Below are 19,902 nucleotides of genomic sequence, written 5' to 3' on the forward strand. Positions count from 1 at the left end.
ACGCATTTCTATGTCTTGCTTTGCCAGTTTTTCAGATATTTTGTATCACTGCTCTTTATTACTTTGTTAAGATTTGAGGTAGTAGTATAGTTTTATTGCATCTTGACCATACCACTTTTATACACACAGGTTTACAAAGAAGCTTCAACTGTTGCCTTCTTAATTTTTTGTGAACCAGTGGTGAGTAGTGGGATTTACCCAATTTCCGCGGCACATACCCGTTTATGATCAGCGTTACCACGGCCCCGGACATGAAAGCCTGTTAATTAAAAGATGTGGCTGAAGATGCGAGCATTTGCTTGGCACAGCTAGTGTTCAGACTGAAATTACACCACTCCACTGGCTAGGTTATGCGGCTTCATTTGGAGGCCGTTTCAAATGCGCACGGTTGTATGTGCTCGTTTTTTGCCATCGTTTTTTTTTTGCATTTTGATGCAAGCGCATACGACAAAAGCCGGCGGGCAAGGGTGATGATGATAGTGTAATGGGATACTGGAAGCACAGGACAAGCGCTAGGACGCTGTAAGAACCGTGGATGCTGTAACCACTACAGATAGCAACAAAACTTTGCCGACAGTGGTTTGAGGCAACGTTATGCGTTTTACACAAAACTTGGCGGACAGTAACCGCGAAGAGTACGAAAGAAAGCAGGGTTTGAGACACCAGGCGGGAAAGTGTCTTTGCGTTAGTCAGCTAAGACGCTTAATCTAAAATCCCACTAATTTGAAACCTGAAGCACAACATGCACGTGCGTACATAGTAGAATGTTGCATGTTGACACGTCATTGAGCGTCGTTCACATCATTTATTCCCTAATTTTGGCCGATAATACGCTTTTACAATTGTCAAGAGTAAACATTGGTCGACAAGTGTTTCTGGCAAAGTTTAATTATTTTATAAAGACACATCGACTTCGAGTTGCACTTTTGTTTTTGTTTTTTTAGCTTTATTTACTGTTATATTTGCTGCGGTCCTGTCACGCTGCTTGCCGGGCATGCCGGGATTGATTTCGGCGCTCTTTCGCGTTCTCGTGTCGTCGTAGCCTGCTGTGTTCGGCTCGGCGCACTTCTGAGAGAAAATAAGGTGGGTGTGTTTTGTGCACTGCCTTAGCATACTGTGATTAAGTAGTATCTAAATGTCGTCTACGAGAGCCACGCAGGAGACACGTTCCAGTCCGACGCGAGCTTTAGGCATTAAACAAAGGAAGCGGCGTTTCTTAAGCCTATCCGGCCGGTTAGCGCTGACAGTGAAAATAGCCATTCTGTACACACGCGTTACCAGTGATACGTTCCAGCATTACTGAAAGCTTAAATTTTTGTTAATTGGTTGTTCCCGCATTACGTTGGAAGCTTTCTTTCGCGAAGCACCAGGGGTGTAGCGTGCCGGCAAAACATGGCGGCAGTGCCTGTCGCTTTTACGACAGGCTTTCCAGCATTGCCGTACGATGAGTTTCTTTTTCCGCCTAATAGAACAAATAGCAGTGCAACGGTTTCCATCTTCTTACCTTTCTCTTTGGTTCTTACTTTGGTGTGCTCTCGTTTAGCAGGTGCCGTGCTTCTCTACTTTAGTTGCGTAGTGTTGCCGATGTTTGCCGGCCCCAGCTACGTCGATAAGGCCAAGAGTTTGGATAAGGCTACACGCCCTGAGTTTTACGCATCTCCAGAAAACAGCGTAGTGATCCAGGAACGACGGTACGTTTCATGACCGAGGTGTTCTGTAAACGGTTGTGCTGCGCCGTAACGCCTGCGGCAATTCCGCGCATTCGATTTTTATTATTATTTTTTTAGCACCGAAGCGTGCCATTCGATATGCGTCTCAGCTACTCTGCTAGTTCTATCGACGGCTTGGTAGCGAGATTAGGTCAGGGTGTCTTACACGCCACTCAAGTTAGGCAGGACACCTTGACATTAAGGACAAAATTTTAAATGGAGCGTAGCTTAAATAGCGATCCCATGACAGCAACATGCGAGCCACAATGTGCTGGTAGCACTCACTACACTGTGGCTGTTTTGTACAGTACTAGAGGGAATTCTGGCGTTTCAGTCAGCATGGGAATGATGCGTGGGTATTACATTAATTTACCAACAGTTTGTCCATGTTCATATAGTTTCTCGTCGCTTTGTGACTGCAGATTCATCGTTTTTATGCAAATGTTGCCTTAGGAACTCGAGGATGCCCAGTAGTTGTGCATGTGCGCAGCCTTCTGCGTTTATTAGTACTATTGCTTCGACATTTGGTTGAGTAGTTGCATGTACCAAATTCATAGCCAAAAGCACGAATTCACGTACATCAACTATTTCCTGCAGCGTTGGTGAACCCTCTGGCAGTATCGGTACGAAAACTGTGAACCGTGGCGTGCGCATCTTCAAAAAATGCATAATTTTTCATGACTTGCGTATGACTTCTGCGCGTTCTACACATTTCTTTTTTTGCCTCTGCCCCTTTCCCCCCTCACGTTCGCCGGACGAGCGTTCTGTCGAACCATTGCGTTTGGCCGAGCGCAAATCCGTGGCGAGCAGCGTGCACGTTGTGTGTGTATGCGCAGCTAACAAGTGCTTGTATGTGGTCGCCCGTGTGTGTGGTATTCGCCAGGACAGCTCCAGTGGATGTCCTGTCAGCTTTTGCCGCCCCTCCTCCCCACGAACGGCGTCTGCAGCCCCAACAACACAACGCAAAAATGTCCCGGGATTCTCCGCAGATGGCACGCTACAGAGACACCTGCCCCATAGACTGCAAGGTGTACGTCGGTGAGTTGGGCAACAGTGGCACCAAGCATGAGTTGGAGGAGGCGTTTGGCTACTACGGGCCCCTGCGCAACGTCTGGGTGGCCCGAAGTCCACCCGGCTTCGCCTTCGTCGAGTTCGAAGACCCCCGAGATGCACGGGACGCCGTGCGTGCACTGGACGGCAAGTGAGTTCCAAGGGCCACGCCCGTTTCGTTAATTCCATTTATTTGGTAATTATGTCAGTGATACCCACTACGGCGGTCTGCCGTGGTGCCTCTGCTGTAAGTCGCCTCTGCTATAAGTGCTGGTCCTTTTTTTGCAGGATGCTTTGCGGTCGCCGTGTGCGCGTAGAGTTGTCCACAGGGAAGTCTCGTAACTCTTCGTACCGTGGCTCCTCGCGCCCCTTCCAACCGACTGACCGTTGCTATGACTGCGGTGAAAGGGGCCACTATGCCAGAGACTGCAGGGTCTACTCGCGCAGGAATTCCTCGCGGTAAGTGCTGCTTGCCAACATTGACATAGTTTTCTTTACTTAAAGTACAGTATTGGACTTCAGTTAGGGCAGGGTAGAGTAGTGTTCTTTCCCGTAGGGAACAGAATGTGCATTACTTTTGAAAGTGGCAACATTGACTACCTAATTCGTTGTTTGTCCTTTTGGGGAGTTGTTTCGCAGTTGCCGTGTGACATGGCCTAGCAGTGAACAGGTGTAGGACAGGTTATCGGGGTTTGCGGCAGGATTTATTTGGCTCTCTTTGCATTGAATGGATGGTGTGTGTGTGTGTACGAGTGCGTGCACGTGCGTCTTGTGTGGCGAGTAATGCTGATGCCCCATGTTTTGTAGGCCTGAGCCTCGCCCCCGTTGTCGTAAATGTCTGCGCACGAGAGGCTTCGGTTGAGTCGGCGGTGGTTGGCAGCGGCGCACGATGCCAGCACTCCCAACCACTACAACTACTACTACTACTACTACAGCGCCAAAAAATGGGGCAGCTAAAGAGATGATCACATGAGAGCGAGGCGGCCACTCCGTTGCAAGCGAACAGGGGCGGCAGCAGCCTGCACTGCTTCTCGTCTGCTAGTCTGCTAAGAGAGAGCTTCTTCCACTGCTACTGAGATGGGGGCAAACCGCTCTGCAGAACACACTACTACTACTACTACTGCGTAGTACCACAACTACTACTGAGAGGGTGTCGGGAAGAGAGTTGCCACTAGCGGCAAGAGATTGCACTGTGCACCTCTGCAAGCGGGCAGAATGTGCGGCGGCTGCGTCTGCTGCTGCTGCAGCTGCCAAAGGTGAGTCTGAGGTTGGGGGCTCCGCCTCACGGGGCTCCCCTGCACTGAGAGTTATGCGGGGAATGAGCCCTCTTTTTTTTTTTTTCTATGGCATGAGCCTCGTGGCTCCCTTTTGTCAAGAGGGTGAGCAGCGCTTGCAATCCGTTCCGTCGGAATGGTTGGGAATGGGGAAGCCACGGGTGTCTCGAGTGGTCTTGGAAGGTGAAGGGGGGGGGTGTTGTTCCTTGCCCAGGTTGAGGACGTGTTCTAAAGGAGGAGCCCATGGCCCAATGATAAGCGAGCAGCACTTTGTTGCTTATAGGGAAAGCTTGAGTGTGGATGTAGGTTGAAGAGGAGAAGGAACGGTGTTGCCTAGGTGGTTGAAGTGGTGTCTTTGTGCGATGGAATGGCCGAGCACTGGGGCTGAGACTGGCTGCAAAGTGGGAGTGGTCTGGGAAAGTGGTAGCACAGTGTGCTGCATGCTGCATTGTTTGTGAGGGACAATGTTGACACATGGAAGAGCATCCCAGGTGGTGAAGGGACTTTTCTTTTTTTCTTGTTTATACGTTGCACCTTGCTGCCTCTGTTTGCGTGAACAGCAGCAGCATCACCGTACCAGTAAACGTAATGCTCGGTAGCTTGATTTAATGACACTTGCAGTAGTACAAATGTAAGACGCATTCTACATTTCGGGGGATGTACGCATATTCACGTGTTAAAATCGGGCCCGTTAAATTGTGTATCGCAGCACTGATGGAGTTACGTATGTACTTGTGCACTTCTGTGTTTTGTGCGTAATGTGTTTGGTACCCTGTGTTTATGTTGCTTTCATTCTTAAGCATGGGTGTGCTCAATTGACTGTAGAATGATGCCAGGTTTTTCCTTCTAGGCATAACTTGCCTTTAGTATTCAAAGGCTTTGCAGTTTTTCTTAGTTCTGCAATTATCACGAGCTTTAATTCACTTTTATTGCCCCCCAAAAAAAGCTATGCCTCTACATCTTTCTTGGTGGTGGTACAGCTTAGTCAGGTCACTTAGTGTGTATCCACACGACGGACTTCTCCGCGGAAATCTCTTCCGCGGACGATCGTTCCGCCGCCTGTCCGGCTGCGAAGCACATCCACACGACGGACGAGGCGAGTAGACGGACGCGCCTGAGAAAAAAAAACATGGCGGCACTGTCTGAAGCGAGAGCTGCCCGCTTCGAATCTTTAAGCTCTTCGTCACGCATTGCATGGGCTGTTAGTCCCAACCTGATGATTGTGTCGGCTTTAGGCTTGTGTCCTCAAGCTTCGCCGGCAACGTATTCATGACAATTTGGTACTGTTTCAGAGCGCTGTACTCGTTTTCTGAGAGCTGTAGGCTTAGCGAGAGAGCATGAGCTCGGTGATCTGCGATAGCGCGAGTGCTACCAAATCTCAGAGGTCATAATAGTATGCGAATGCTTGCTTGTTCCTTTTTTCTCTAGATGGCGCGAGCAGTCTCAAAGTCGAAAACATATTCATCGCTAGCAAAAGTACTGAAGGTTTTTATGTTTCCGTCTATGGGTGCAGAGAAAAAGAAAAAGCAGCGTTTGTTGCCAGACCTATAATGGCACTCTCGGCTAAATCTGTTTTGTTATTCCGCACGAATCCGAATGCGAAAAAGAGCTTGGCATTTTCCGTCCGCGGATGCGGCACGGATGGCATAAATCCGTGACGCGGGGTCACGGGATGTGCCGTCCGCGGCGGAAAACACGGATTCGGTTCGTCGTGTGGATACACGCTTAGGGTATGTCTGTCTGGTTCTGCACGCCACCATACTTGCCATGTCCCAAAAAAAGTAATTTTGTCATGAGTTCTAAATGAGAGGTGCTAAAATGAGAGGTGCTAAACTTCAGCCCGGTGTAGGAGATACCCTTCAAATTGTCTTGCATGCTTTGTTATTCCCCCTTCACTTTTTGTTTTCTTTCCTCTATGATTTCCTTTCTTGTGTTTTTCCCGTTATTTCCCGCATGTTGTGCATCCGTTTTCATAATGTCATCTGTGCTTGGTTCATAGGATTTATAGGCTATTAACTGCACCAGTAAACACGGACAAAGACGAGGGAAGACGGGACGCGCACAGTCCCTCGTCCCTTCCCTAGTCTGTCCGTGTTTACTTTAATAGCCTTTAAGATGAATGTGAACCACCTAGCCCGACTTGGTGCTCTTCTTTATAGGATTTGTCACACATAAGAAAGGAGGAAGGTTTCTCTGTGTAGAATTAAGAATGCTTACGGTGCAAACTCTGCATGGATGAAGGAAAAACCTCGAAAGCCAAACCGTCCCTCCTTCGTCAGTGTGTAGCTTTGCGCTGTAAGCATAGCTAAGGATGACCTATCTTCTAGCCCAAAGATCTAAGTTGCTAAGTATAGGGCATTAATGAGAACTAATGGATAATCAACCCCAGGAAAGCAAAAGGGACACTATTTGTACTAATTAAAATGTAAATGTGATGAAATTAAAGTGGGTAAAAAGACAACTTGCTGCCAGCTGGGACCTAACCTGCAACCGCCGAATAATGCGTCCAATGCTCTACAGATTGAGCTGCGGCTGTGCATAGATACACTTTATCAGGTGTATCTATGCACAGGCATATCCGATGAAGCGTACGGGAGGACGACCGCCACCGTTGCTCGATTTGTAGAATAATGGACACGTTTGAAGGTTGCAGGTTTGGCCCCTGCCGGCGGCAATTAGTCTTTTCGTGCACTTTCATTTCTTCGCATTTATATAATAATTACTACAAATAACATCCCGTACACTTTCCTTGGCTTGATTGTCTGTTAGTTCTCCTTAAGCTTGTGTCTAAACGAACCCTTAAATTCCCCTTCCATTCAAGTACAGGGTGGTGAATGATGGGTTGGTCCCTTGGGGCAGAGCCACAGAAGGGATGGGTAGGGCTAGCTGGCGCGACAGTGTGTGTTGGCAGCAGTGACAGGTGGTGGTCCCGGGGTCGTCGTTCACGCAGCCGTAGCCGATCCAGGTCCAGGAGCCGCTCGTTCTCTCCCCGCCGCGGAGGAGGTGGAGGAGGTGGCGGCCGCTCCCGCTCACTGAGCCGGTCTCCGCGGAGGTCTCCGCCAGCCGGATCACGGAGCCGCTCACGCAGCCGGTGAGTGGCACAACCCCCTCCCACGGCCACTGCAGGTAACTGCACACCGACACACGGTCTCTTTCTCTGTGCACCCTCTGCCAGTGCCTGCTTGCTTGCTTCTTGTCATCCACAACTTCCTCCCTGCTCTTGCACGTGCCTCTTGCTTAGCTGGTGTAGGGAGCAAGCCGCCGAGTTGGTAAAAACAAAGTGTGGCTGGTCAGGTAACTCTAGACTCTACTACTGGGATGATTATGTGCACAACTTCAAGTGAGACTACGTTCGTGTGTTGTTTGATAAAACTCGTTTCAGTTTGCATTGTTAAGCCCGAGGTGAACCTGTGTACATGTATCGTATTTACCTGTGTAATTTGTACCTGCTCGTAATTTGCGCGCTCCCAAAGTGCCATCCTGGCTTAAACTCGCATTTTGCCATCCAAGAATACGGCCCCTGCTTCAAGCAAGTCTTCGTCAGTCTGTTATGTGCATCGGCGCACATGACCTGGTTGCCGTATAGAGCCATGGACTATCATCCACTGGAACACTGTCTTGTGCAACTCCATTGGCACTCAAAGCTGGAGACGTGAAAGAATCAAGCACACCTGGCATGCTTACACAGCTATTACCATGACTCGGAAACGCAAAGGATGTGCGAGAAGACTGTGGGAAGCATCGCCCGCCTAGACGTCTTCAACAATAACAATCAGAAGTCCACATGACGTTGTGATGGCAGCAGCAGAATCCATTCAGGGGCCTAACTTTGGATAATTGCATTTGCCAAAATATATCGTAGATGGTATTTTCTTTAATAACAAATAGTAGAACCTCATTGATACGTTTCCGAAAAAAATGTGGAAAATAAACATATGATCCGGGAAAACGTACGATCCAAATTCAGTAAAAATTCAGGCTGACAAGCCCATATTGAGGTGCATGGACAAAAAACGTTTATTTCTCAAAAAACATGGAGGGACTCTTCGATTTTGGAACACCTGGCATCTCACTGGCAGCCAGAGGTCAGCCAGCTAGTTCAGGTCCTGACCGACAATAATGTCGTGGTCACGTGTGTTGAAATCCCGAGACAACCCCAATATTGCAAAATCGAACTCTGGGACAAGCAGCGTAAACAAAGAAACGCTACTGCCGTGTCAGCAGATGAAGCGGCGGTTCTTCCTGCATTGCCGCTTAGAAATATAAGGCTAGGTTTGTCGAAGAGCGGGAGTTATAATCTTGAGCATACACATTTGGCATACGATCACGTACGTTCGCAAGATCACGCACGACTCGCCCCGTCAATGAAGAAAATTGCCGCCCCGCTAAAGGCTTAACAAGCTCAACTCTGCGCAGTGCACGTAACAATCGCGGTACAACACGATTTGCGGAATCTCTCGAAAGTGATAAGCGTGCCAAAAGCGACAGCTGCTCGCGGCTATCGCATACTACGTCGCACACTCGCGCTGATCAGTTTGCGCTCTGTCTTAACTTGAGACATGCACTGGTATGTTCGCTGCCACTCGTAATCGCACCATCTCGCTCGGCGGAACAGGGTTTCAAAGATAACGCCCTGCGTAATGGCAACCGAAGGTGAAGTCCCCAGCGCCCGCATTGCGATCCGTCGAGTCCTCACAAAGATGGCGGCGAGTGTGCATCGTCTCGCCTGATCGCCAAAAAACTCCCAGATATCTTCCAGAAAAAATTTTTTCTGGCAGCTTCTGATGACCCGCTGGTGGGCAGAATTGTCCAGCCAGAGAAAAACGAACGTGCCGCGCGATGGGCGGAGCGACCCGAAAACGAACGCACTCTTGGAGAAAAGTGTGAGGGAAATTGTCGGCCATATTCACTGGGCACAGTGGTGGCGTTGCTGTGGTTACGTGTCACGGTGTGCTGTGCAGCGGCAGCGACGGCATGTGCGTTTCCGTAGGTCTTGTACAGAACCGTGGCGGATTGGAGCAGCGACAGCCTCCGTTCTTTGGCCCGCATTGTTAGTTCCCCCGGCTGTTGTAGCCATGGGGTCTGAACAAAAGTGCGTGGAAGGAGTGTGCATCTATGTACCGTGCTACGGATGAAGGATTTGCAATGCTCAGCAAAATCGTGCCACATGCTACAGAAAAGACTTTTCTTTTTTTAAAGCCGTTTGAAGATTTTGACCGCCAGCGTCGCCGCCTGCCTTGGGGTCGGAGTGTGGTTGACAGAGAGCGGGGATCGAGCAATTCGGAGAATACACGGATAGGACAATTCAGCAATTCGGAGAAGACGCGGAGGGGACGATTGAGCAATTCGGAAGAGATGCGGAGAGGACAATTGAGCAAAGCAGAGAAAGCGCGGAGGGGGGAAAAGCACTGTGGAAAAGCCGCCGTCGCCGCGCGGCGGCTGTCCGCCACTTCACACTTCACGAGTACATGAGAGGGCGCTTCTTGCGCATCTGAATGGGAGTTTCTGACTACAAAACTTATCATACGACCGCAGTTTTCCGTGGTGCTGGACATTGCTGCCGAATAATCTTATTTTCGGGGAACGTATTACACACAGCTGTGTTGGGTTATTTTTAATTTTAGCGATTTCGGGCGTAGGAGCCGGGAAATCATACTAAGTGGGAACGTATCAACGAGGTTCTACTGTACACATCTCAAAGGCTGTGGCAGAAGCCGGAAGGGCATCACGGGCACTACACTTGATCCTATGGTTAATCGCATAGCCAAGCCAGGCCGGGCTGTGTGACAAGACAAGATGCCCCCCCCAGCTTCTAAGATGGCCACTTGTGCGTCACCAACGAAGCCCCAGTGCAGAGCGGCCATATAAACGTTACAATATATATTGCGGTAGCAGGGGACGAGAGGTTCACACCGTGATGTGACATCGGGATACAGTAGGAACTAGGGGTGTGCAAATATTCGAAATTTCGATTATTTTTCGAATAGTGTTTGCTATTCGATTCGATTCACACTGGAATTTTACTATTCGAACTATTCGAACTTCCCAAAAACAAATACAGTCAACGTCAGATTGAAAGTGACCCCTTCAGATTTTTAATATGCTTCACCTCATCACACCCTGGTATTGTGGCAAAGCTGCCTTTCAAGCTCCGTTACGGTCGAACTTTGCCAAGACATAACGTCCGATTAGAAGTGGCCCCTAGATTTTCAATATGCTTCACCTCATCACACGCCGGTATTGCGGCAAAGCTGCCTTTCAAGCTCCGCTACAGTCGAACTTTGCCAAGACACAGTCAACGTCCGAATGGAAGGGGTCCCTAGATCTTCAATGTGCTTCACCTCGTCACACCCCGGTATTGCAGCAAAGCTGCCTTTCAAGCTCTGCTACGGTCGCAATTGCAGTGGTGGGAAACATGCGCCAAACTGCGCCAGTTTGCAATTGCTGCTCCACACTGCTCCAAAAGGGTCTTTTTTGCCTAATTTGCGCCAGTGCTGCGCCACAACATGGTTTTAGGAACCGAAACTAATGTTTCGTGGACAGCGCGCTTCGTGAGTGGATGTAAGTACGTCGTGGTCGCCATCTTGAGCTGCTGCATTTGTTAATGGCGCCACTAGCGTCCCAGCCGTCGCGACAGCCGACGCAATCCAATTCAATATCAGTGGCAACGGTACAGCAGCACTAGCACTCTAGCCCTAGCTACTCTAGCAGCACTGCAACCGCGCCGCAATCTTCGCTTTCTGCAAGCTATGCGCACTCCTCGATGCTGATGCTCTACCGGTCCTGGCAGCGGACGGAGGTGCGTTTATGTTGTCGCCTAATAAAAGCATGCAGTATGGTTACGACAGAGCTACGCTTGCTGTGCCGTACGCGTGCGTTTATCGTAATGGCGTGAGTGTAGCGTGGTTTCTGTGTGCACGATCCGCAACGATCAACTCCGCAACAGAGGGCTGCTTTCGTTTCTACAAAGCGGTGCGCATGTGAAAGCGGTCCGGCGCAACGAGCAGCAACGATCGGCGGCTAAATGCGTGCAGTAGGCTTAAAGCAGCGTGACGCGACAGGCATGCCCGAGAAGTTAGGTGAATATATTTCTTTCGACAGGGTTGTCAGCGATAGGTCATACTGGCGTGGTCGCCGGTGGCCGCCACCTCACATTCGTTCTTTCCCTATGCTTGCATCGCTGCAATTGCGCGGAAGTAGGAATCATTTATGGACCTATTTCTCCACCTCTCGAAAAGGCGGAAGACACTGTGGCACTGTGGCGTCAGCAAGTTCAGCTGCGCAGTAAACTTTTATTGCGTAAAACGTTATCGCGGCACGCAGTGTAACTGTGTGTGTGTGTGTGTGTGTCAGCTAACTTGTGCCAAGGGTTAAAAAATGCAATATTGGAGGCAGTTGAGTGAAATCATTTACATATTGCTGAAAGCCACCTTACGCACTACGGATATTTTTTTTTTGTTTTGTAAATAATTTGTTAATTAGGCTTATTTAACTCAATTGCTAAATATTGACTTTAGGCAATAAGTGGGATTTGCAAAGTTCGAGAGTGTCTTCCTAAACCCCCATTGCTTTATTTGCGAGAAAGAAAGTCTAACGTGTACCATTTCTTCCGAGCTGCAAAGAAGCCCGAGAAATACAGAAAGTAAAAAGCACGTGACTAGCGCTTTCGCGCGTCGCGATTGTACTGCTCTCAGCCGTGGTTTGAGCGAACAAAATCAGCTGCGGCCGCGACTCGCCGGCTTCGTCACAGCTAGTTGCAGCGGTAGTCCGATAAGTTGGCGGTCGTTTCTTGGCCCGTTTCAGCCAGTTGGCGCGCTGAAAACAACCAAAATGGCGGCGTCGGTGGTGGCTTTGGGTCGGCGGTAACAGTAAAAAGTACGGGAAAGCGGATGGCGAAGGCTATAAGCGTCCGGAATTTCGGACTTTTTAATACATTGACTCTACGGGGAACTTGACGGTGCCACAGATGAGTCCGGGAAATCAGGCATGTCCGGAATTTTGAGCGTCCGGGAAATCGGACGTCGACTGTATATCGATGTCTACGAGGCAGATTTGGAACTCCCGACTTGAAGGGAGCACACTCTTGTCCGCCTCATCAGTTGGGCTTCCACAGAAGTTGAGAGAGGAGGAGAGGCTGAGGAAATGGCATCTTTGCCTATCATGTGTAAAAAGTGTTGTCGGCGACACTTTGGTTGCACCAAATCATTTACATAAATAGAATTCGGCCTCTACATTGCCTCATTCTTGATAAGACTATAAAACACCACCCCGCCAGTGCTTCATCAACTTAGCGAAAAGAAACACTTTCATGTTGCTATCTCATAAGAGTATGCTAAGAAATCCTCTCTAACTTTTTTTTCTGCAATTTTGCTTTGAAGTATTCGAAAAATATTCTAGAAATATTCGAGAAATATACGAAAAATATTCGATTCGCACTTACACTTCCAATATTTGAATTCGCTTCGCACCCAAAATTTTGCTATTCACACAGCTTTAGTAGGAACCGAAACTAGCTTTTAAAAACTTACTGTAATTACTTTTTCAGGGTGCACTGATGCTTAGCAGTGCATTTTCTAGGGTCTTGAGGGCTTGGACTTTCATATGACACAAAACACAAAAGTGAAAATTTTCTTGTCAGTACCCTTGACTGGGGTGTAGACACGAGTGTCTTCAGCCCCGTTCACATTGTGAAGGAAGTTGCAAATGACGAAAATTGCGGGTTTTACACTGCTTTTCTGTAAAATAATTACTGTATTCACATATTCCCCAACAAAATGAAAGTGCATTGATGTAATAAGCATTTATTTATTGCTTTGTTGATGCTTTCTATAATTCAGCATTCAGGTAATTTTATCCGAATTAACGAGCTTTTACTGTATCATACAATGTCTGTGCTGAAAGCGAACCTTGAAAAAACAATGATATCCTTTTGTGTGAGATTTCATGTATACAGGATATTTATAGATAACTACAAGGTGCATACATAGATTGACATTGAAATTCACAATTTAAGCTGCGTTTCAGCTGTGCTACTATTATCATAGTGGCTGTTAATTCGGGACACTTCTCATTAAATTCTTCATTAACTTTGACGAAACATGCAGTTTATGCACGTTTGTGCGCTGATTTCAAAGATGCAGTGCGGTTTGTAATTTTTTAAATGTAAGACATCTAATGTGTCGTTTTGGGAGCATTCTTTTTCCAAAATTGAGAGAATTACAAAGTAAATTGGCACATCAAAATTGCATGCAATTAGAACTTTGTGCAGTGCAACAAGAATAGATGTTCAGTATGCATGTCTAATTCAATATGAGGTGCAACGCATTGTAGCTGTAGTTGAAAGGGCTTAGAGACTGCTTGCCAATGCTTACATCAAGAAAAAGGAAATCTTGCCGGTATATTGGTACTTCAGTGATTCTTATGGAAACTGGACTTCGTGCGAAATGTTATCATTGTGTGAAAGCTCAGTTGGATCTTTGTAGTAAAGGGGGCAGATTGCGAGAGCACTTGCGTATTTCGATGTGGGTGCGGTGCATGTGAACATCATGGTCATAATTATACAGGTGTCCTCCACTAGGCAAGCCTCATAATCTGATCGTGGTTTTGGCACATGAAATCCCATAACTACATTATTTGGATTAATTTAGTTGCGTTGTGCATGATCTGCAGATCTTCTCTTATTTCTGGGCAGAAGTTATTGAGCTAATTTTCTGTTTTAACCTTTGACACGCCTGTGATGATTGTCGCATCGCAACGCATTTCATCGCACTTGCAACCTTTCCAAGCTGTCCTTGTCTGCTGGGGCATTTGTGCTTTCAAAAACTGCTGCTCTAATCCTTTGTGCCTAACCTCTTTTTCCTGCTGTGGGCATCTCGCAGAAAAAAAAAAAGCCTTTTTGTGTGACAGTTGCGCGACAATTATAACTTGAGCAGTGAGAGCCTTGCTCTTAAAACCCCTCTTTAAGTTTACACTGCATGTGCATTTTTTTGTTTGTTCTTTAGTGCCTTGGGATATTCTTCAGGCCTCATTCACACAGCCATCAAAAACCACGTGACATCGCCGTAACTGCGCCGGTTTTAAAGAGGGGGATGGGTTCACAAGCTTGCTGCTCAAAAATGGGCCGCCACAGTCCCCTTCGTTGGCATGGGAACTGAGCCGGGCAACTTCATTGTCCATTGAGAAGTTCGAGCAGTCATTTAAAGTGGCTTTCTTTACTGCTGTGTTTTGTGTTGGAGCATTGGGTAGGGATCAGTGCCTTTCAGCTGTGCAACTGGGCGGGAAGCATTGTACAAGAGCGCGCCGCTGTCGTAACAGTTTACACCTTCGCCCGCCCATTTGTACATTGCTCCGTTGCGTCTGCTGTGCGTTTTGACGTGACGGGCACTTTGACAGCTGTGAGAATGAGGCCTTGAAGGAACACTAAGGAAATATCGAGCCAAATTGCGTCTTCGGAATTATCTTAGCTGCAACACACAGCGTGTTGTGTTGAAAAGTGGCACTAAATTTTCTGCCTCTGCTTAAATTTTGTGTGCCAAAACGGGCCAGTGTGGAGGCGAAATGCAAAAACACTTGTGTACCGTGCATAAGGTGCTTATGTTACAAAAACCCGACGAGGTGAAAACTATTTCAGTCCTTAGTAGGGCCTGCTTCATAGTCAGATCATGACTTTTGCAAGTAAAACCTCAGTTGATGTGATCTACCTTGTTTAAATATTTTTCATTTTTATATAAAGTATTAAAAAAAATGTGTCCAGAGGAAGAATTTGTGCAATCTACGAATAATTATTTTGCTTTTGTGAGTGAGTATGGGAGCTCTGTGGTTGGAATATCATATTACAGTTCAGTCATCTCAGAGAATGTCCCACCTTACTTCGAGCTTGCTGGTTTCATAGCCCAATATGGCAAGCCGCAAAACCACCAAAATTTTCTTGCACGTGAGCATGCATCATAGACTGCCAACTTAGAAGTGACAAAATGCTGACTACTACCGCTGCCACCATGCATTGTGCAGTGGCAGTTGCGAAGTGTGCTGGTGCTTGACTCTCGGATGTCTATTTGGTCAGCCTGCTCAATCCTGCAGTTTCCCTCCGAAGAGAAGACAGTGTCTCATTATTCAAACTCAAGCAGAATCTAGCCTGCCACTCGAGCCAGCCAGAATGAAATACTGGATGTGATCAGTAATTCGGGTTCCTCGCACATCTCGTGTGAAGTAGCTGAAAGTTGTTTAGTAATGGTTACAGTACAGTCAACACCCACTTTTTCAGACTCCTTCGTGGTACCGCCACGTGTGCCATAGAGCTAATGTATAAAGACGTCCGATATTTTGAACGCTGAAACCTTCTGGCGTCTGATTTGAGCTTCCTGCTCAGATTGCGGGTCTGAAAGGAAATTTTTTAAAGCCACCAGCGCCACCATGTTGATCATCTAGCTGCCTTGAACCACTGGGCATAGCCATTTGCAGATATGTGGCTACCGTCGTGGGGCATAGGGTCCATTCCTATACAGTAATACCTCGTTAACTCGAAGTAGTAAAAACCAGAAAAAATTTCGAGATAAGCAGATTTTCGAGATAAGCAAAGTTGGGCAAATTCCATTGAGAAATTCAGTTCTATCTAGAAACGTTATCCCTACTGACCAGTTTCTTAACAGGAGCGCCTAACTGGCTCTTTGTAAAGCTTTTGAAGAAAAATTATGACATACAAGCGCTATTAACCAGCTGTGTTTTTCGGCACTGCCTTTTTATTTAGTGCAGAGTGACCGACTAAGGCTGGTCTGCCTCTCAGTAACACTTGCACCTAGCAAAGCTTTCTCGAGTTGCTTAACATATCGCATGTGCCGATCATCCGCGCCGCTGCACTCAAGTTTATTTCGCATCAAGCGAAGCATGTATCTTGTTTCGGCGGAAGTCGTCACCCCTCGAGTAGCTGCGTCGACGCTGCCGCGATCACTGTGCGTGACGCCACGTTGTTTGGCTTAACAAAATGGTCAAACCAGCCGATGTTGCAGGCTAGATCAGTTTAGCCCACCGCTAAGTCCAGAGAATCGGCCTTATCTGTCGATGTGACTGGAAGGGGCTCCTCTCGCACAATGCCACACATTCAGCGCCGTTTTGACGTCCGGAAACTTCGAGCCTCGAATCCGTTTCTTTGATTAGGGCTACCTTTCTTTGCAGCGTCAGTGACTTGCTTTGCTTTGGTGGCGTTATCCTCACCACATCGCACGGCCGACGAAAAAATCCGCGCGACGTGTCTTGCGTAAATAAAATTATAATAAAATGCTGAAATCGCATCTCTGACGGTAAACAAAACGTGTACGACCCGAGCTATTTTGCAGTGCCTGCTTATGTGCACGTCTAGCGTCACATGACGTGACACAGGGTCGCTCGACAAAGTTGGTATGCCGCTAGGTTCCGACTTTACTTTCGGGAACAGTGGCCACTTCGTCGTAAACGCGGCAGCCTCGCGCGAACCTTGTGAAACGTATGACATTTTGCCGCTAGTATTTTGTGAAACGGTTCGGCGGCGAAGTTTTGGTTCCATTCTCAGTCGAGATTTCGAGATAACCGAAAGTGGGCACGGAAATACTTCGAGATAAAAGGGCAATAAATACATTGCGCCTATGGGAAATGGTTCGGTACCGCGGAAAACTTCGACTTAGCCGATTTTTCGAGATATGCGAGTTCGAGTTAACGAGGTATTACTGTATTTGCATATCATCTCCTGTCTGCAGAATCTCGTCAACATGCAACCATTTTAAATGATCCAGTCGGGAAAAACGTAGCTGCTACAAGTCCCAAACTCAAATCAGTTATGTATTTGCTGACTGCTTAGGCTGGTAGCGATTTGTCGTATGCCCTTGCCTCTCTTGCACAAATGTGCGATAGCATGTCATGTTTGATACCGAGGAGCATTACGAAACGGGAAACTGAGCAGCTGCAGCTGTAGAGCATACCAAGATCACCTGTTGCGTAAAGAGAAACTAAAGGTTAACTGTGCCTCTCAACTCTTGCTGTGAATGGCACCATGATGCGCTTCAAAAGATAATCACTGGCAGTCAACAGTGCAAACAAAATTTAAAACTGACAAAAAGCAACAAGACTGACCTTGTGCAGAACCACCAAGTGTCATGTGTAGAGCAAATGCGGCATTCATCCGCTTTGCCGTCGCAGCTGCAGAGTTTCCTGTTTCGTCATGCTCCTCGGTATCACCATGACATGCTATCGCACATTTGTGCAAAGTAGCTGCAATTTTTTTGCGTGCTTTGGCAGACAGTTAGAAAAATGTGTACTTTGGACGACAAATAATGTATGGGATTGCACTTACTTCTTTGGGTATTGGCGGTCTGCTCAGGAGGCTTGGGCAGCTAGTACGTAGTTATGCAGTGTTCCCAACAGATTTGTATGTTGATGGGGTTTTATTGTACGAGCACCAAGGCGCCCGATCAGTTTACTGGGAAGTCCTTCAGAGTTGTTCTGAATACTGCTACATCAATTTCACCACTCGAGGGAAATAGTGGCACGTGTTAATTAGGACTGTCAGGTTTTTTTCTTATGGTCTTTTGTTCCCTGGGGGGGGTCCAGAAAAATTGGGACGCTGACTGTAGATGAAGACTTTTCTAAAAAAAGATGCTCCTCAATAAAATATGCCAGTGTGCTGGCCTGAAATTGCTCTTCGCATCCATATTATATAATTGGCGTAACAGGAAATGCATTGCATCATAAATGTGATTACGTGTAGAATCAAACACTTGGTGAAAATTCCACATTTCAGAAATGTGCATTGCATTGAAGCTTTCACCTTCTTAATTTACCATCTAGTGTAAAACACTGCAGTCTTTGTCATTCTTTTAAAGGGGTCATGAACCACTTTTCCAAGTAATGATCTAATGGCCTCAGTATCGGAGTGTACTGCCTCCCGAATCGATTGCCGCAAAAATTTCTCGAATCCGTCAAGAATCAGCGGAGTTACGGGGGTTTGGCGCACGCTCCCAGCGCTTTCTCTCTTTTCTCGTGCCGGCGAGCGCACTGGAAGCTAGACAGGGAGGGATGGCATGGGGGAAAGAAGTTACGCCAGCGCGCGTCATGAAACGCGATCGCTCTCCCGCTGTGATTCGCTTGCGCGAGTGCGGCTACCGTGTACTGAGGAGTGCGGCGCCGGCAAGTGGCGGCACCCCGCGGCAAGAAGCGCATCTGATCCGAACGCCGCTCTCGATTTACGTCGGCTATCGGCCAATAAGCATGCTATGTCTCTTGCGACGTACAGCGGACAGACGCCCCGCCCACCGACGAGAGTGAGAACCGGCCTCTGTTTGAAAAGAGGGTGCCTGGGGAAACGGCAACTTCGCGCTCCGTTTGTGGCCATTACGCGGCGCGCACGACTGTAATATTTGGCAGAGCAGTTCATAGCTGTGTCAGCTTTCCGCAGGATGTGTTTTTCCAATCAGCCCAAGGGGTGCTTCATGACCCCTTTAAGATATATGTGCTGATATTTTTAGTGGTATGGAAAACTACTCGGAATTGGTCAGCTATAATGTCGCTTGCGTTTGCTGTACATCTTCACTGGCTGCATTAAACAGTGTGTTGTCTTCGTCTTGCGCCAAACCGTGCTTTCTTTTGCTTTGGCCAGATCACCTATTGCCAAGAGGGGCCGCAGTGGATCCAAGTCACCGAGCCGCAGGGATTCTCGCAACGGAAACCTTGACTGAGAAGATGCACACACGCTTCTTTAAACGCAGGTGCCAGCAGCAGCAAATCACATCACTCCTGTTTTCATCACTCTAAATAAGAACGAAAAAAACTTTCATCAGCATTCTCCCAAACCCACATTGCAGACATCTCGCGCACGTCCTCCTCAGCTTGGCTAAAATGAGCATAGCACTTTTCATTCATTTGTTCCTGTGGAGACGTGTTCATTCTCGTAGGGCAATTTAATTTCCGCAAGAGGTTCTGTGGGGACGAAGGGTGCACGCTTGTCTTTATAAGTCGAGGACATTCCAAGTGAAAAACCCACAATCAGTTGAGCTGCCCACAAGCATCTTGCCACAGGCAATTACCTCCATACGTTTCTTTTGCTGTGAAAAATAAACTGTGCTGTCTGTCATCACGCCTGTTTTGTCTGCTTTCACTGATTTGCAAAGTTGCATGCACTGGTTGGTTGCCATCTGCATGGTGGCTGTGGTTAAATGTAATATTCCAACTTCAAGTGCTCAGTGAAATTTGGAACCTGCAATGTAGCTGCATCTCGTCTGCGCAGTACTTAACAGCAATTGTTGCTAGATTCACAGAGTTCTTTGACCTGCCTGTAGTCTTTAGAGATTACCATTCATTGGCACTGAAGAAAATTTCTAATAGCTACACAATTACATAGGAAGCAGAGCTTATTACGCTGTCCAGAAATGCAATAACATTACTTTACAAGCCCTTGAACGTGTGCATTGCATGAATTTTGTGGCAATGGGTCTTGTTGGAGGAGACCTTGGAGAGCAGCTGCAGCTTTGGAAAGGTAATGTCCAACTGGTGCAGTGGTTTTCAAAGGTTAGTGCTTCATGTTTTTGAATGTATGTGGTTTTTAGTGAATGAAATCCCAGGTGAGTAGCCAAATGCAGTGACGTTCTGAATTGCGAACTCCTTTTGTCGCCACATTCAATCGTAAAAGTTCATTTGACGTTCGAGAATAATCTGTCAAGCGTGGAGTTCCAGTAGCTTCGAGTACGGCCTAATTTATAATGGATTGCGACTAATGCCTTCGTAACGGGTCCTAGCCATATGGAGTGACAAATAGTGTACCGACATCACTGGAATGAATTAAAAAAAGAAAAGTAGACATGGCCGCTTTTTATTGGCCGTGTACTGCGGCCGCTGCAAGCGCCATC

At 47.4% G+C, this 19,902-nt stretch overlaps 1 protein-coding gene across 5 annotated transcripts; it reads left to right on the plus strand.

Annotated features, from left to right (window-relative positions):
• Positions 1-955: 955 nt before the first annotated feature.
• LOC119383533 (serine/arginine-rich splicing factor 7) lies at positions 956-19,133 on the plus strand. Of its 5 annotated transcripts, none has more exons than XM_037651738.2 (5): positions 958-1,083; positions 2,593-2,910; positions 3,048-3,218; positions 6,984-7,159; positions 18,657-19,133. In XM_037651738.2, exons 2-4 carry the CDS (start codon positions 2,678-2,680, stop codon positions 7,126-7,128), a joined length of 549 nt encoding a protein of 182 aa, XP_037507666.1. In that variant the 5' UTR covers positions 958-1,083; positions 2,593-2,677; the 3' UTR covers positions 7,129-7,159; positions 18,657-19,133. The 5 variants fall into 5 exon arrangements, with proteins under 5 accessions (XP_037507668.1, XP_037507666.1, XP_037507663.1 ...); XM_037651735.2 differs by having other exon boundaries at positions 959-1,083; positions 6,984-7,124; XM_037651736.2 differs by having other exon boundaries at positions 995-1,083; positions 2,598-2,910; positions 6,984-7,124.
• The last annotated feature ends 769 nt before the right edge of the window (positions 19,134-19,902 follow it).

Source organism: Rhipicephalus sanguineus, chromosome 2, assembly GCF_013339695.2.
Source record: "Rhipicephalus sanguineus isolate Rsan-2018 chromosome 2, BIME_Rsan_1.4, whole genome shotgun sequence".
In the NCBI taxonomy this organism is placed as follows: Eukaryota; Metazoa; Arthropoda; class Arachnida; order Ixodida; family Ixodidae; genus Rhipicephalus; species Rhipicephalus sanguineus.

Bases quoted from the DNA above. Each gene is read 5' to 3' on its own strand.
- LOC119383533 (XM_037651735.2), top strand. From the start codon at position 2,678: ATGTCCCGGGATTCTCCGCAGATGGCACGCTACAGAGACACCTGCCCC. The intron at 2,911-3,047 runs GTGAGTTCCAAG...CTTTTTTTGCAG, and splicing joins GTGCGTGCACTGGACGGCAA to GATGCTTTGCGGTCGCCGTG. The intron at 3,219-6,983 runs GTAAGTGCTGCT...TCGTTCACGCAG, and splicing joins TCGCGCAGGAATTCCTCGCG to CCGTAGCCGATCCAGGTCCA.